Source organism: Venturia canescens, chromosome 6 (genome assembly GCF_019457755.1).
Source record: "Venturia canescens isolate UGA chromosome 6, ASM1945775v1, whole genome shotgun sequence".
NCBI classification, from domain to species: domain Eukaryota; kingdom Metazoa; phylum Arthropoda; class Insecta; order Hymenoptera; family Ichneumonidae; genus Venturia; species Venturia canescens.
This window is the reverse complement of record NC_057426.1, coordinates 13361436-13378989: the sequence shown is the minus strand read 5'-3', so window position 1 is coordinate 13378989 and position 17554 is coordinate 13361436. Positions and strand designations below refer to the sequence as shown.

General features: G+C 38.1%; 1 protein-coding gene across 2 annotated transcripts; it reads left to right on the top strand.

Moving 5' to 3' along the window:
• Positions 1-156: 156 nt before the first annotated feature.
• RanBPM (Ran-binding protein M) lies at positions 157-17124 on the top strand. 2 transcript variants are annotated; one of them, XR_006261227.1, is made up of 8 exons: positions 157-972; positions 10369-10724; positions 11807-11994; positions 12337-12449; positions 13061-13504; positions 13636-13953; positions 14506-14689; positions 15329-17124. XR_006261227.1 is itself a non-coding variant. In XM_043420838.1 (7 exons), the coding sequence occupies exons 1-7, from the start codon at positions 765-767 to the stop codon at positions 14637-14639; spliced, it is 1761 nt and encodes a 586-aa protein (XP_043276773.1). In that variant the 5' UTR covers positions 157-764; the 3' UTR covers positions 14640-17124. The 2 variants fall into 2 exon arrangements, 1 of the variants encoding a protein (XP_043276773.1); XM_043420838.1 differs by having other exon boundaries at positions 14506-17124.
• Positions 17125-17554: the final 430 nt, after the last annotated feature.

Sequence of the window (17554 nt, the reverse complement as noted above, 5' to 3'; positions counted from 1 at the left end):
CGAAAGGACTTTGTCTCTGTCACGCATATGGGATCGGAAGCAAGAAAGAAAAAGATAAAAACAAAATTTCACGTTGGGAGAGAGAGAGGGATTTTAGTACATGGTTTTCATGAACGACTTTGATAGAGACGGTGGCGCTGTAGTAGTACAACACATCGCAGTTCATCAGTAATAAGAGAGCCAGAGAGCGCTGAGGAGCATCGGCAGAGGAGATTCAGCAGAGAGTGAGCGAGAGAAAGAGAGTGGAGAGCAGTCAGCAGCAGCAGCGATGCAAAAAGTCAGCAGCACAAAGCTCCAGTTGAAAAACGATAAACGTCGGGATAACGAATCTTTATTTGAGGAACTCAAGCCATCACTTATTGGCTCCATCGGATCGCGCAGATTGAGTGTAAACATCGAAAAATTGTACGATTCAATGAATTCGTGATTATCGTTCGAGAACGAAAATAAATAGAAAAATTAAATAAAGTAAAAACAGTGACGAATAAGCAGGGGGTAAAGAGAAAGAGCGAGAAAAAAGTGTTTTCTGGATGCGCGTTTGGTTGTGCGCGTTGCTGTTAAATTCACATACGCATATAATATTCCCTCTCGCTCTTCGAGAGTGAGGGAGGGAGAGGGAGAGAGAGAGAGAGAGAAAGACCCTGTGAGTTTAGCAGGCAAGACAGGGCAAAACTAGACTTTAAAGAGTAGTGAGGGTGGAGAAGGAGGGAGAGGAGTGTGGAGGGGTGGGGGAAGTGAGTGAGAGAGAAAGAAGGGCAGTGCGGATGACAATGATGGCCGCCACCAGCGAGGAACGGAGTGTTATGGAGACTTCGAGAACAAATTCGGAACAAAATCAGCCTGTCGATCGTCTCAAGATGTTATATCCAATGGTAAACGAAGAGGAAACACCCTTACCAAGATCGTGGAGCCCTAAGGACAAGTACAACTATATAGGACTTTCCCTAAATAATCTTCGAGTTAATTACAAAGGTACGTTGAAACACTATGTAAGAGAAGGAGAGAGAGGGAGAGGCGATAGCGAAAAAGAGGGAGTGAGAAAGAGACAGAACTTCCTCGACCTCAGAGGCGTGCGCTGCTGTAGTTTTCTCTCTCTCTCTCTCTCTCTCTCTCTCTCTCCTCTCCTTTTTTGTAAATATATACTTCTTTTTCTTTCCTTCTTTATTCGTAACAGCACGCGTGCGACCTTCTTTAAAATACATTTCAATTCTAATACATCGTCAACTTGACACAAAGACTTGAACGACGATCCTACTAATATTCGCCTCTCTCTCCGCCTTCCTCGAATAAAAGATGAATTTTGTACAAAGGAGAAATTCGTCCAGCTGTCATCACACGTATTATTGATTGGTTGAGTTGTCAAACGATACCGTTTTTTCGCATGTGTCAGCGACCCAAACAAAGGAATCAGCTGATCGAGTCGCGAACTCGCTCCGTCTCGCTCGCTCTGCGTCGATCCACCATATTTATTTTTTCCCTCTCTCTCTCTCTCTCTCTCTCTCTCTCATACATTTTTCTATATCTTCCTTCAATATTTTCGTTGTATTCTCCTTTTCTCCTACGTACTATCTTTAGTCGTTACAATTTTACCGAGGCTTCTCCAAATCCCCCGGAGAAAGGAACAAAGAAAAATAAACCATTTTCGAGTGGGGGAATAGCGTTTAGGACCAATTGGGAGAAAGAGAGAGGGACACGAGATTGTACATCGCGCAGGCACAATGTCAATGACAGCTGTTCGTCGTGCGCGTGGACGTTTCGTCGAGGAGGGGGCAACTTCGCTCTCGTACTACACGATGCGCTTTTTCCAAAGGAAAAAGCCCTTGCCTAATTTCGTCTTTTTCTATCTTTCTCTCTTTTCAAATCGCTCGTTTCGTTAATCTGTCGAAACCACTGTTTTCGAGGTTAAGCGCTCTGGGCTCTGGAGTGGGACACGGGAAAATGAAGTATTGAGCAATCGACCATTGAATTAACTCACCAGTCACACACGCCCTCTGTCTTCCTATTGCTATTATTATTATCCTCTCGTTAATATTATTATTACCACTTTTGTTGTTATCATTATATTTTGTTGTTGTTATTATCTGTTTATTGACGTTTATCAATGGCTCGCTGGTATCTTTACGAGCGGAGCTTTTCAAACGGGGTCTTAATTCATGTATTTTTGCGAAGTAAACGATTTTTTTTTTTTCATTAGAATATAACAAAATGAATTTTTTTTTATCTTTTAACATGCTTCCACATTTTGGATCATAATTCACGAAAAATTTTAAACATTCGAGAATAATCTCTGTCATAATTTTTTCGAGCTTGTCATTTTTTTCCTCTGAATCTCGATTTGGTCGCGTAAACCTCGGAATTATTCCATCTTAGGAGCTTCTGCCAAGTTGGGTGTTTTGGCCAAGTTCACAAATATATTAAATGAGCTTTTTCTTTCAAAATATTTTCAAAAAATTGAGTCGAGGGTGGAAAATGAGAAACATTTTTTGACACTTTATCAACGTTTTCATTGAGTTTTTCTTAAAACTCAAAACTGTTAAACTTAGTTAGAATTGTTGAATCGCAGAACAATGTCCATGCGTGATAACTCGACGTGGAAAATATTGCACGTCCCCCCCCCCCCCCCCCCCCCTTCATATCCCCCCCCTCTCTTGTGTCGTACTCGCAGAGACATTTTTGCAATCCCATCCGCCTTCGGTCTCCCTTCCTTTACTTCTTTTTCTCTGTTTCTCTCTCCCTCTCTCTCTCTCTCTCTCTCTCTCTCTCTCTCTCTCTCTCTTGCCCTCATACTCGTGCACTTTCTGCCATGCCCTCCAATGTTCAATGGAGAGACCCCTTGGGCTGTCGGGTTTCGTGTAAGCGTAGGATCGATCCAGGTAGAAAACGGAACCCCGCTTGTGTATACACGCATACACACAAATATCGCATTGTTTTAGTTTAGACTGAAAACTTGACAAACTCTCAATTTCGCCTGTTTTCTAGTCGGCGAAAGGATTTTTGCGTATCTCGCAATCTTTCTACTCTACGATTTCATGCTTTTGACGTTTCCTTTGAACGATTATTTTCCCCTATTTTTTCGAGTATATTTCTCATCGCTTTTTCTCACTCGTGTCAACAAAAGAATTACTTTTCGAATCTTCTTGTAAGAGGAAGTAACGAAGCATTACGAGAGAGACTTTCAAGGACGAGTGGACCGACATTTTTCCCATTTTCGACTGTTTTCGGGAATGTTTTTAGGATCGACGGAAATAACTGTAGCGAACCTTTTTATATAGTTTCGAGGATATTTCAAAAGTACAAAAACATTTTTTTAAGGTATGACTGGATGGATAGCTCGAACAAAAATTATATCTGATTGGAATTTCCGTACTTCGTGATGCAATAAAAATCTGAAAAAATTCAACAACATTTGGAAAGCTACGAACAACAATTATCAATAATAATATTGCTCAAAAGTTGATAACAAATTGTTTAAACAATTAATTATTCAATAATTTCGCGGTGATCTATTGTTTTTTTTTACGAATCAAATGTGTGTATTTTTCCGAATGCTCATGAATTTTTTCAGAATTTTCGTGGATCTTTGAAATTTCTTGAAAAAATTTTGAAAAGAATTTTAAAAAATTTGAATTTTGGATATGTTTTAGAAGACGTATTTACCATCAGTTTTGAAAAGTCTCAAGGTTACTGGGTCAAAAATGTACAAATAGAGCCGTTTAAAAAATTTAAAAAAGGGAATTTCAAAAATCCACGAAAATTCGGAAAAAAATCATGAGCATTCAGAAAAATGCGCACATTCGATTCGTAAAAAAAAACAAGGGTTTACTGTAAAATTGTTAAAAAATTATTTATTTAAACAATTTATTAATAACTTTTGGGCAATACTATTATTGATAATTGTAATTCATAACTTTCCAAATGTTGCTGAATTTTTTCCGATTTTTATTGCATCATGAAGTACGAAAATTCCGATCAGGTACAATTTATCGGCTGGGCTATCAATCCAGTAATACCTTAATGTGAGAAGTACTCATTTGTACATGGCTCATACGCAAAGTCTGATCGTCGAAGCTACTCAGCCGCGTACGACGCGGAGACCCGTAATTATCGTCTGTAACAAAAATTCGATTTTTTTTTTCCATTCTCATATATTTTTATTCCACACGAAACTATAAAAACCCGAAAAAATTGCGAAATTCCATGTTTACAGCACGTTGAAGTGATATTTTTCGTCTTTAGAAGCGTTTTTTTTTCAAACTCGCTAAAAATATAGAATTTCGCAATTTTTTCGTATTCGTAAAGGTTCACATGGAAGGAAAATATATGAAAATGTAAAAAAAATTTGGAATTTCTGTTGCAGACAGTAATTACGATCTCCGCATTGTACGCAGCTGAGAAATTTCGACGCTCAGACTTTGCGCATAAATGACGTACAAATTAGTATTTCTCACATTGAAAAAATGTTTTTGCACCCTTAAAATTAATATCCTTGAAACTGTACAGAAAAGTTCGCTACAGTGAGTTATTTCCGTCTATCCAAAAACATTCCCGAAAACAATCGATTTTTTTGACCTTTTAAACTCGCAGTTCTATTCCAACGATCTCATGCCAATTTTTAGTCAATTTTTTCGCGACACAAATGTGCACGGAGGGGAAAAAAATACTCGTAAAAATGTAGATTATCCTGGAAGTGAGTCACGCGTGTAAGTTCACCGCGGCGAGAGCCTCGAGAAATAATGTTGAATTTTCAAGGAATTACAAATTTTCCGCTCGCTTTATATTTCCTTAGGAAAAATAAATGCTCGAACACCGTTAGCTGTGCGGAAAATATTGGATAATTCTTCAAATAGCTCGATCAAATTTTCATGCCGACGCGAATGCACCTTTCTCGGCCACTCTTCCTCCGTCTTCGTATTCGCGTTGAGGAAAAAGGAGCAAAAGTATAACGTTAAATAAAAGCCTTTCTCAGCCGGGGATCGGAGCGCCCACGCGTTCCCCGTCTACATCGAAAGCCAGAAATCACCGTAATCAGCTTTTCTTTTTCGCTCCTCGTCCCAGCGAACTTCTCTTTCCCGGCGTTCAACTCCCGAGTCTAATTATAGAATCGTCGTATGTCACAGCGAGTCGAAAATTCGATAAGCATTGCGCAGAGTCGTCGAGGGATCACGCGGTTTTGAAAATCACGAAAACGTCCTTTCGGAATCGACGTATCAACGATTTTCTTTTTTCTTTTTCAAGTATTCTCGGGAAACTTCGTGATCGAGAAGCTGAACTGCCGTCGGCTAAAAATTGCGTGGGTTAATCGAGCTTTTCAGCAGCTCTGCGAAGAGATAAGTAGACGGGAAGATTGTTTTTTGAAAACTCGACGAAAAAATGTTCCATTAGGTTGAAAAAAATTTAATTTTTTTTACCAGCGCAACGAGTGAGTATAAAAAAGTTTGTTCTCGTTAAACTTCAAAGTATAAAGAGGATGAAGAAAAGAATTACAACTTTATAGAAATTAATATATAAAAAAAAGTCTCTACACGAGTTTCCGCATGAAGCCGCCAGGCGAATACTTTGTTGCATTATTCACGTCGCTCTCCCACTTTCTGATAGTGTAACGCGAGTGCAACGAGGCTAATATACGCGAGAAAAACTCGTGTCAGGGAATATAACAGGATCGTTATGTATTTGAAAACTCTACGGCGAGAGAAGGAAGAAACGAAGTGGGGGGAGGGGGAAAAAGAACAGCATAGCAGACAAGGAGAAACGATTGTTCGTTTGGAAGTTGTTGGCGCATGAAAAAAAAAGAAAAAAAAAAAATAGTCGTTCAAACAAAAGCTCGATCGCTCGTTTCCTTCTGTCAATAATTACAGAGACGATTCACCGCCGCGCGGTCAAGCTGCTGTGAAAATTCTCGTTTCGGTGAATATTCGCGAAAGATTTTATTTACTGCGCGTTTCAGTCGTGGAAACTTCATTAAGTTGCGATGAACGGATAATAATGAAAAAAAAATGATTTTATTTGAAAGACTGGTAAAAAGCATTGGGGAAAATGAAATTGGCGAATGTTCGTTGCCAATTAGACCGGCGGAAAAATCGATCCGCGACGAGCGTCCAATAATCAATGAGCAGTCAGTTCCAAGGGCGAGAACGAAACTGCAAATCATTACGAAAGCTGAGTATCGCGGATATTGATTAATCTCGAAAATGGGCGAGCCTTTTTCGGAAATAATTGGCGTTCGGTTGGCTCGCAGTCACAGCAGGGCCATCACGGACGAATCGTTACTCTCGCGGTGCTCGAGCCCTCGCTCGGACGATCGATTCGCCATGCGGTATCGCACCGAGAGCCAAGAACCTTGCCGCGGAGTCTTCGCATAGAACGAACTCCTCGAGCTTTCGTTCGAGTTAATCTCCTCAAATGTCCCCTTCCGTGATAAAGTTTTCCTTATCGCCGGATGAAAATTCATCGAGAAAATGCGAGATCTGACGTCAGAAACTTTCTGCAAAGAAACCGAGTTCCTGGAACAAAGTTTTTTTTGTGGCAACCACATTTCATATGGACTTCTGACATTTTTACGTTTTTACGCAAAAGACACGAAGATTCGGCCCGGTTCGGCTCGTTTGGGGCTTGAAGAGTCGAAGATTTTTGCCGAATTCTTATCAAACGTCGAGATTTAATCGGCCAGTAATTCTAATGAATTTTTATTCGAAAATGCGCTAGCAACTTTTGACGATGCTGCGACGACGAGTCGATACTGCTTTTCATTCACGTTCGAGCGTCTCTAACGCGTTGGGAAACTTGGACGAAAGTAACTTTCACCTCTCGATGCGCAGCTTTTCCGCGTCTTTTTTAAGGCGATTTTCTCGCCCGTTGCTAGAGCATCGACGCATCGCGTTTACGATCGAACGGAAAAATCGACTGGCTCGACGACAACTCCGGTTGAAAACGGGATCATCGCAGGATTCGATGACTCGGACGACTTCGTTTTTTATGCTTAATGGATTGAGCATTAAAATCTCACGATTTTGCACGATGCCTAGAGCCCAAGCAAACGAAGGATGTAATAATAGAAGTGCGGACGTTCGAGGTCCGCAAATATGCACGAGCGATATGCAACGCGCATCTAGACGATGCATAATGCAACCGAGACACGATCGAGCACATTTTATATTCGCTCGTAAAGCTACGCGAACCTTCGAGCTATCTCAATGGCATCTGGAGCCCCCTGAAATCATTTAGGAAACGACTATTTTCAACGTCATTTTCTCGCAACTTTCTAATAATTATTAGAAAATCCTGAATCGATCGACTATGCGAAAAATACTGATTCGAATTATTTATTTTCAATCTCATTGGTTGTGACGACGTTCAAGTTTGCAACGTTGGAGTTCAACGAAATGATCTAAAAAATCTCCAATAATTCGAGTAATTTGTGAAATCAATAGTTGCTCAATTACAAATGTTATTTTCGTTCAACTCGAACGTTGCAAACTTCATTGTCATCATTGATGTATAAAATCGGTTTTCAAAGCTTTGAAAATTGTCTTAAAAAAAAACATTTCTTCTATTTGCAAAATCATTTGAATTGGCACGAATATTTAGTTGAAGCAATTGACTGTTTCAGAACTTCTCAATCATCCGGGAAAATGTGACCCTTGTCGGGAAAAATTTGGAAGAATTTTCCCGAGTTCGAGTCGACCCTGCTAAATTTATTAATAATCCACCGTTCCACTGAGCTCTTGTGTTTGGAAGCGAAGCTCCTCGTTTTTCGAGGCGCCTGAGAGAGAGAGATAGAATTTCGATAAGAAAATCGATAAGCCCAGAACTTCTAAGACGGAATATGTCACGCGTCATTTTCCCATCTGTTTTCGAACTTTAAGCTGAAGATTGAAATTCTTTGGCTGCTGGATTATTCCACTGTTGGGGTGATGGATTTCTATGGAAATCTTGCTACAGAGGCACGTCCAGATTGGACAAATAAATGGATAATAATGTTTATTCGTCGACTCGTTATTCATCAATAAATAACGCGATTCCAGTTATTCGTATTTTTTTTTGTTCATGACTTTGCATCATGAATAATATCGTTCGGTGAAACGACGTTGAAGTTAGCAACGTTGGAGTCCAACGAAATAAACGAAAGTAACAAATGTGATACGCCTATTTTTTATTTCACGAATCATTGGTGTAGACTGAAAAATTGCAAATTGCAAATTAGGCGGGTAACAAAATTGAAGAAATGCTGGAATTATTTGAGTTTTTTTTTAGACCATTTCGTTGGAATCCAACGTCGCAAACTTCAGCGTCATTTCGATCAATTCATTTGGCATAAAATGCTCCAAAGTTATTAGATAATTCGTCTATCGATGCTCGTTAGACTCGTTCGATTCTTGCTCGATTTATCACGATTGCTTGGTTCGATAAAAATATTATTGTTTCTATTAGTCAGAGCGGATTTCGCGTGGACGACGATCGAACCTGCTTAATGTCGAGCCGTTGGAAGGGCGGGGAAGGGGAAAGACACCGCGCGATTAGGATAGAAAAAACGTGAGTGATTCGAGATTAGGCAAATCTGCTGCGTCCTTTCATTCTGCAAAGCGTGAGAGAAAGAGAGAGAGAGAGAGAGAGAGAGGAGGGAGTTCGACAAGGTAGTAGGTCACTAGGTCAGCTCGCGCCCCTCATCGACGTGACATCACTAAATCGCTTGCACGCAACTTATCTTGACTCAGAACGCTCATATTTTTCATTTAATCTTGCAACAACTGAGAAAAATCTATTGCTTTGACACTTTTCATTGTTTTTGTGCGAGCTCGCTAAAATCGAACGGATCCGATCGGGGTTTGATCGGAAATACTTGAGCGAATATTCATCGACCGTGTGTCAGAACTTCTGAGATAAGAACATTATTTAATGTGAAAAATCACACGAAAGTGTTGAAAAAACGTATGATTTGATGAGACGGGAAAACACTTTGAGATGTTGGTAAAGATGTACTGGAGGAAAATGTTTTTTAAAACGATCTAGATATTCTGGATACACTCCGGAATTTCTGGATAGAAATTCGGAAAAACATGAGTAGCATAGCCAAATTTGCCGATCTTCGTGGCAAAATTTATTTTACGATTTATAGAAATTTTTTTGTGCAAAATGGAATAAGGCAGGCAGAACCATTTCCTGAATTTTTTCAAGGTTTCAACCTCCACTAAGGAGAAATGAAACATGAAACAATTATTCTGTAATAAACAAAATATAAATAGCACAATAGAAATGATCAAAATGCTTCCTGCACCAAAAGAATCAGATAAAAATGATAAATTTTACTTACCCCAACGTTGGAAATTTCATGAGGCTGAAGTTTCCAACGTTGGAGTCCAACGAAACGATCGAAAAAACTCTCCAATAATTCCAGTAATTCTCCTATTTTGTTCCCTGCCAAATTTGCATTTCGTAGTTTTTCAAGCTGCACCAACGATTCGTGAAATAAAAAATTGGTGAATTACAAACGTTTTTTTCGTTCATTTCGTTGGACTCCAACGTTGGAAACTTCAGCGTCGTGGAAATTTCTCTTGTTCTTCTCTTCTTTAGATTCAATCTAACCCGGCATTTTCCTCAATCACATCGAACAAATGTCATCAAATGTCACGAAAAAAGACTACGAGAATCTCGCAGCAAGCGGAAGGAGCATACGAAGCTGTGATTTATTGATTTGATTTAACGAATCAAAGTCACAACTCGTGTTAGACTTGGAGGGAGCAAAAAAATACTAGATGGCCATCGAATTTCGATGAACGGCATTTTTTTCTGCCATACGGGAAATTTTTCTATGCTACATCATAAATATTAATATTCGCAATTTGAAATTTATAAAATAGTCATGATTTTGTCCAATTTCGTCAAATATTTTTAGCGGTAAATGCGATTTGCACTTTGATTGCAGTGCTAAGCACACTCATTTTTATAAACCATTTTTCTCCGTGTGGAACGCCTGCATACACATCTGAGCCGAAATATTATTATCGGTATATGGTGCTCGCTCGATGATATAGAAATGTAAAACTTGGAGCAACGCGAAGGAAATGCTCCTGTGATCGTTGCTTAATTTGCATTTTCCGTTGCGCTCCGGCTGCTCTCCCAATTGTACAATGCGATTTGAATCGTTGAATTTTTCACGCAATTCAGTTCGGTTCTACAAACCTAACGTTGACATATTTATCAATAAAACAAACCCGAAAATTCATCAATGCGTTTCTATAAAGTACAACCTTCTTAGAAGTTTATGAGTCGTTGGAAAAAAGTGTTTGATCACTGTTCAAAGACGTATAGAATTCTATACAGAATTACCATAAATTCGTCCAAACTAAAAATACTGATGAATTTTTGTTAAAGGTTATGGAAAGACACACAAAGACGCTGCCAGTGTTCGCACAACGCACTCCATACCGGCCGCATGTGGCCTCTATTATTTCGAGGTGAAAATAGTGAGCAAAGGACGGGACGGTTACATGGGGATCGGGCTCTCGGCTCACGGTGTAAACGTCAACAGACTTCCAGGATGGGACAAACATTCTTACGGCTATCACGGTGACGATGGCCACAGCTTTTGCTCATCCGGCACAGGACAACCCTACGGACCGACGTTCACGACCGGTGATGTTATCGGATGCGGTGTTAATCTCGTTGATAACACCGCATTTTACACGAAGAACGGTCATCATCTCGGTATTGCCTTCACAGATTTACCGGTAATTTAAGATCTCACTTTTGCTGGGGAATCCCATAGTCATGGTCTCATTTTTAATTGATAATAGGATATTTTAGAGTATGTAAAAAAATATATAAAAATGCATGATTATGATAGATTTCGTAAAAAGTAAACGAGAAACGTCAATATTTATTCGTAAAAATGCAATGTAAATTTGATAATTTAATTTTTTAAATCGTCTGTTTTCATCTGTTTTTCAAATGTTTGAAACGCCATCCGCCATATTGGATTCCAACGTGACGTCACTCCGATAGTAAATAATCTAGATTCTTATCGTGCGCTCTGTGTTATTTTGAAATTTTACAAGTTATTATGCACGTTTGTGGAACGTTTTATCATTAATTTGATTAAAATCGCATTATGGAAAATGGTTTTGTGAAAGCAGAAAGTACAAATCTACCAATGATAAATACGTTGATGGTGGCGATGAATCCACAATTTTTGTAGCATTTTTACACTTGTATTATTGCATTCAGGCACGAGACACCAATGATATACCATTATAACTCATTATTTTCACAAATCTTGTTACTTGGTCTTTCGCAATTTTATTGTTTACTAACGTAGTGACGTCACAAACCGAAACAACATGGCGGCTAGCGTTTCCGCGCGAAAATTGAAAATCATAAATAAAAAATAGTATTTAAGACAGTTTTCGGTCTTATAAAATTGAAATAAAAATTCTACTGGTTTATTACGATCTCAGGATTATTTTAAAACAGTTTTGAAAAAAATGTGTAATACCCTATTGAGAGACACCTCGTTGGTTTTATTTGTGTCTAAATCTCACAGCAAAATGTGCGTTGCAATGTTTTTTTACGAAAGATTCGATGCTGATTGGACAACTTGATTTTTCATATTATTGCTCATTGAAAACGATTAATTCAAAATGAAATCTCTTAAGATTTATTCTGTTTCTTTGGTTCAGTAATTAATGGGTTTCATTGACAGCCCTCGATTGGCCCCAGACGTTGAACGAAATATGAATGGAAGAAAATGCAATTTTTAAATCTTTACAATTAAGGATGAAAGAATGAATATTTACGGATATTTTCGTTCCAGCCAAATCTGTATCCGACCGTGGGTCTCCAAACACCCGGTGAGATGGTCGATGCCAATTTTGGTCAGGCGCCATTCGTTTTTGACATCGGTGACATGATAAACGAGTTGCGAGTACGAACGAGATTGCAGATAATAAATTATCCAACACCTGATCACGGGCAGGGACAGTGGCAAGCTGTACTTCACAAGTACGTACCGTTGAAGGTTATCGCAAAAAAAAAAAAAAAAACGAAAAATCGAACCGAACAAAAAACCACCGAAAAGATTGTCTGGAAATGTCAATTATTTCATTTTATACGATTAAGTTCTTCATTGGGTGTTCTAAATTCGAAATTAACAACAGATTTTCTACGAGAATACCTTACCATCCTTGTTTTTATCGACAAATCTCGAAGATTACTGTCATTAACGAAGAAAAATAGTATTTAATACGAATGAAAATTAGATTAAAAAACGCGATATCCTTAACGGCGTTTATGAATCGACGAAGAATCGACAAAACGAATAACGTACGCCACGAAATTCGACAGAATGGTCTCGACGTATCTCGTCCATCACGGCTACTGCGCCACTGCCGAAGCTTTCGCCAGCAGTACCGGACAAACCTTCGATGAAGATCTTAACTCCATTAAAAATAGACAAAGTAAGTTTTCAACAAAAATATCGATTTATTTATTTAATTTTGTGATACCTCCGTTGTCGCTACCGGGTCGACATGACTCGGTGGTCGACGTAGCCCCAAATATCGGTAAGTTCGAGCTTTGCTGATTTCTCGGAATTTCTAAATCTTTTTCTCTTCTAAATCATCATCCGACCATCCACTTTCGCTTTCGGAACGTTACTCGAAAAACAAGAATTACCATCCTCCCAGCAATTTAAATGGTAATTTTTGTAACTTAGGTTCTGAATCAAATTTATTTTATCGCATATACAGACGAAGTGGTAAGAAATACCACCTTTAAAGAAAAAGCGTTTTCTAATCCGCTCTCAGGCAAATAGTATTGAAGATTGAAAAATGACTCGAAGGACTGCTTTATGTCTTACCCTTCCGACAGTGAAGGCGATTCAAGTGTTTCGACTTTTACAATTTTTAACTATCTTGAAAAATCTTGATTGGAAAAGAGCTTTTTGATTCAGAATTCGACACTGCATTCGAGTTCAATTGTTCGTCTACAATTATCATTTTTCTTATTATTTTTTCGAATAATAATAATGATTTTTTCCGACCCCGATACAAGTTGTTTGACATTACAGGAATTTTAAAACTCGTGCTCGCCGGGCGAATGGGCGAAGCGATAGAATTAACGAGTCGATTATATCCGGGTCTTCTCGAACGTGATTCAAATTTGATGTTCGCCCTTAAATGTCGTCAATTCGTCGAGATGGTTAACGGCAGTGATTCCGAAGTTTGCCAAAGTACGAATGATAATCAAACGAGCGTTATACAATCCACCAAGACGTACACGAAAGCATCCTCGAACGGTAACGTCGAAGAAATGAATTTCAACAACACGATCAACGGAGCTGCGAGCGTCGATCAACAATTTATCAATGGTCAAATCGAGGAGGACGTCGATATGGAAGACACTACGAACGCGACGATTAACGGTGTCAATAAAAATAACACCAATGGTTATCAGAACGGTAATCCAAGCTCAAATGGTTTCAAATGTCAAAATGGCGAGGATGTTGATATGGGTTAGTTTCTTCCCCTTTATTCCTTTAGCCAATTTTTCATGAAAAATTAAAAAAAAAAAACGTACTCGAACGATTCTATAGAGAAAAGAGACACTGCAAACAGTCTGATTTTTTTTTTTTTAATTCTTCAGAAATCGACAGTGCCAATCAACAACAAAACGGTAATTGCAGCGTAAGCAACGAAACGCCGAGTGGTAAATGTAGCAAAAAACAATTATGCGGTGGCAACAAACAGGCGATCGAAAAGATGCTCGAGTTTGGAAGACAATTGTATTCACAATCGATACACTTACGACAGCAACACGGAAAGAACGAGGCAAACAAAAAAATGCTTCAAGACGCCTTTAGTTTACTCGCTTATTCGAGTCCGTGGAATTCACCTGTCGGATGGCAGTTAGACCCTCAACAAAGAGAAACCGTTTGCGGAAGACTCAATTCCGCAATACTTGGTTTGTTATTTTCTTTAACTTGAACATAATCTTTCTACCGTTTTAGTTGAAACATCACGAAACTCATAACAACAGCATTCCTGCAATTCTTAATAAAATACGAAAATATTGAAATTCTTTAATATTTCCGTGCAATCGATGAGTAGAAATCTGATGTGTAATATTTCAATCATAAATTTACAATTTTAAAAACGTAGTGATAAAAATTGAAAATTGAATCGACCAAGTCTCTCGTGAAATTAATCGTCTTCAATATTGTTTATTTGTTAGTTTCAAACGATAAAATTCGAAAAATTGTTTTCTTTTGCTTTGTTTACGCATAGGAATTTTGCAAACGTGCGTTATCGTGTTAGAAATTTAGCGATTTTCATAGAAAAGAAATGAAAGATGGAACAAGCTACTACAATATTCCAAAAATCGTAAATTTCCCAGCAGCAGGCCCATGGCTCTTGAAAGTTTTTGAATGTCATAGAGTGTTGAGAGATGGAAAAAAATTTCATAATTTAGACAAAATTCGATTATTAATGAAATGATGTTGTTATTCGGAAACAGAATCGAGCAATCTTCCTCGTAGACCACCACTCGAAGTAGCGGTATCGCACGCACGAGAATTGGTCCGTTTAATGTCGAGCGCCGGTCTCGGCGCATGTGGTTTTGCCGTAGTGGACAATATTATTCAATATTGACGGTGCCTATCTCTGCTGCCACGAGCGCCCCTTCTACCTGCCCGAGTGTGGTGAGTGCTCTCGTATTTATCCCGGGGAAAGTGCCTGACAATCTCGATGGACTCGACCAGCAACGAATTTATTCTCGATGCCACTTTGAAATAAAAACAAGCATAAACGGAAACGAAATTCTCATAATAAAACAATCGCTGTCAAACGGCGTAGCAATAAGAAGCTAAAATTAAAAAGAAAACACTTCTGGTTAAATCACGGATCTCGCAATTCATAGCCGTACGAGCGAATTTTTAGCGTTTTCAGTTTTCATTTTGAGCCTGAAAAGAAAAAAAAACGAATTCTCTGGTTCAATCGGATGTAAAAATTGTGAAAGAAAAATGTCTTTTCAATCGGGAATTGTGAAGAGAGAAACCATTTTTTTTTTTTTTCAATTAAGATGGTTCGAGTAAAAACCAGCATTTTCGATGGAACAAAATTTCGTTAAAATTCAATTTTCGGTCCCATCGATCGAAAATTTTCAACTTTCGTTCTAAACGCTCATCGCTTTTTCTGTCTCCCCCAATGAGAATCGCTGAGCGAGTGTTTCATTCGTAATAAGAATTATAAAAACAATAAAAAAATTAAAATGAGTCCAATAATAATAGGTTAATGAGGGAGGACATAAACGAAAATTTTTCAATGGGAGGATCTTTTAGGATACGGAGACGGAACGTGGAGCAGACGATACAGTTGAGCCAGCAACGTCGCGATGTAGACTCCATCTTCAGCTAGTGGAAAAAAACAAACAAACAAAAAATCAAAAAAACGTAATGCGAGAATACGAGAAACATAAAACGAAAAAACTTTGAAACACGATATTTTGTCGGTGATTTTACTCGGACCGATCTCACACCACAAAGAATAAGAAAAAAAGCAAAAAAAATGTAAGCTACACACGACACAACGGGTAAAAAACGCTCAGGCCTGCCAGTCACAAGATCGAGAAAAGAAAAGAAAGTGCAAAAAACAGAAAAAGAACCAAACGAGGACGATCGGCGAGATTTTTTTCTTTCTTTCAATCCTGCTGGATGAACATGAACACTCTTGGAGGTCACGATTTGGTCGCGGGCTTGCGGTTAACGTTGTTCCCTTATTTCTCCTCAATCTCAAACCTCCTTTTGATCCTACGATATTCTATTTTTTTTTCTTTTCTTTCAATCTCCAGTTTTGACTCTTTCAAGTCTTCAATTTTTCGTATCCCTTTGTAATAGCTCCATGATCGTTTCTCGGTTAGATGTACAACGAGATACACATGCCACTCTGTTGATTCGTCTAAAAATCGGTATTTTTAAAGGAAAACAGAATTCTTAAAGGCAACAAAAATCCCATCTTCGTCAAATTTTTTTAAAACGAATTCGTCAATAGAAAAAGCTTCAAAATGATTATTTCGTGTCTACTTTTCAAAGTTCGATTTTATACTTTGCATACTCGGTTTAAAGATTGCGAGAGTGGAAACAAAATTCAGTCCCTTTTCCTAAATCCTCAAAGATCCATAAATCCTTTATCCGCGATATTCTCGTTTTCGGAGTTGTGCAATAATACTCACGAATTGAATCAATATTTCACTGAATCCGATGCATCGAAAAGAATTAGTCCAACTATATCAAATAGGAAACAGGATAAAAAACTGATTTTTCACCCGAGCGATGAAAAATCTCGTGCGTAGAAAAAAGAAATGAAAGAAAAAACCGGTCACGTTCATTTTCGGGATCCTGGAGGAGATCCTCCTGATCGAAATTTTTCGGGCGTACCTCGGGGGAGGAGGAACGCGAGAACACGTTTCAACGGAAAACATACGCGAAATAAAAATAAAAGAAAGTGGAAAACACAGAATAATAATGTGAAAAGAAACGGATGGACAGCAAGGAACGGACGAGGTCTATATATAAGTAATTATGAGAAAGAGAGAGAGTTAGAGGAAGAAAAAGCAAAACAAGAAGAATAAGAGGAAAAGAATAAAGGAGGATAAAAGAAAAAGATAAAACGAGAACTTAACTAAAGACGATCTTGTACTCTACAACTAAGTAATTGTTTTTTATATGCGACATAGTATATTATTATATTATATATTATTAAAAAATAAATGAACAAAAAAATGGAAGAAGTCGATGCGAAGGAGAAGAGTGAAGGAAAGAAAATAATGAGAAGGAGATAAAAGATGAGAAAATCGTATGCAGATAGACCGTAAGCGTGCGTTTAAATACAATAATTTACTATATATACAAATCATATTAAAAAAGATTAAAAACAAAAAAAAAGGAAAAAAAAGAAGAACGGAAAAGATGAAAAAAAATGACACGATAAATGAAAAACCACAGGAAATTCAATAGGTGTAACTCGAAACGATGAAAAAACAACCAACAAACAAATAACTTTTAGTGTTATGTTTTATGTACTATAGATAGTTGCTACGATAATGATATGAGCGAATACAGCAATGATTTGGACGAGAGGGATTTTTTTTAATCATTCGTATTTCGTTGTTGTTGTTGTTTTTTTTTTCTCTTAATTCAATATTTCTTTTTCTACCAACTCGCCCACACTTCTGGCACGAAAGGAACGACGAACTTTTACGACGTTTTACGTGCGCTCCAACTCCCCTGGCAACTGCTAAGTTTCGACCTCAATCACCAGAAAAAAAGCAAAGATTTTTGAAGGAAAAAAAAAATATCATTGGATCGATCGTTTCCGAAATTTTACTAGTTCAGATTGAGATTCGGGAGCGGTTCTCGACTTCCGGTTCCTCGTTGGATTGAGCAATTTTTTTCGCTGGAATAGCAATTATCGAACAGTTGATATTTCTGTAGAGATAATTGAGAAATTTTTAGAGGTTCGATCACTTCTAGTTTTGTTGTCAACTTGTGATCAGTGTTCGTCGCCGA

What these genes read in the sequence shown, in the direction of transcription:
- RanBPM (XM_043420838.1), top strand. Translation starts at nt 765, where the DNA reads ATGACAATGATGGCCGCCACCAGCGAGGAACGGAGTGTTATGGAGACT. An exon ending in TGGCAAGCTGTACTTCACAA is followed by an intron (nt 11,995 to 12,336) that starts GTACGTACCGTT and finishes GAAATTCGACAG; the next exon opens with AATGGTCTCGACGTATCTCG. An exon ending in TGGCGAGGATGTTGATATGG is followed by an intron (nt 13,505 to 13,635) that starts GTTAGTTTCTTC and finishes TTAATTCTTCAG; the next exon opens with AAATCGACAGTGCCAATCAA.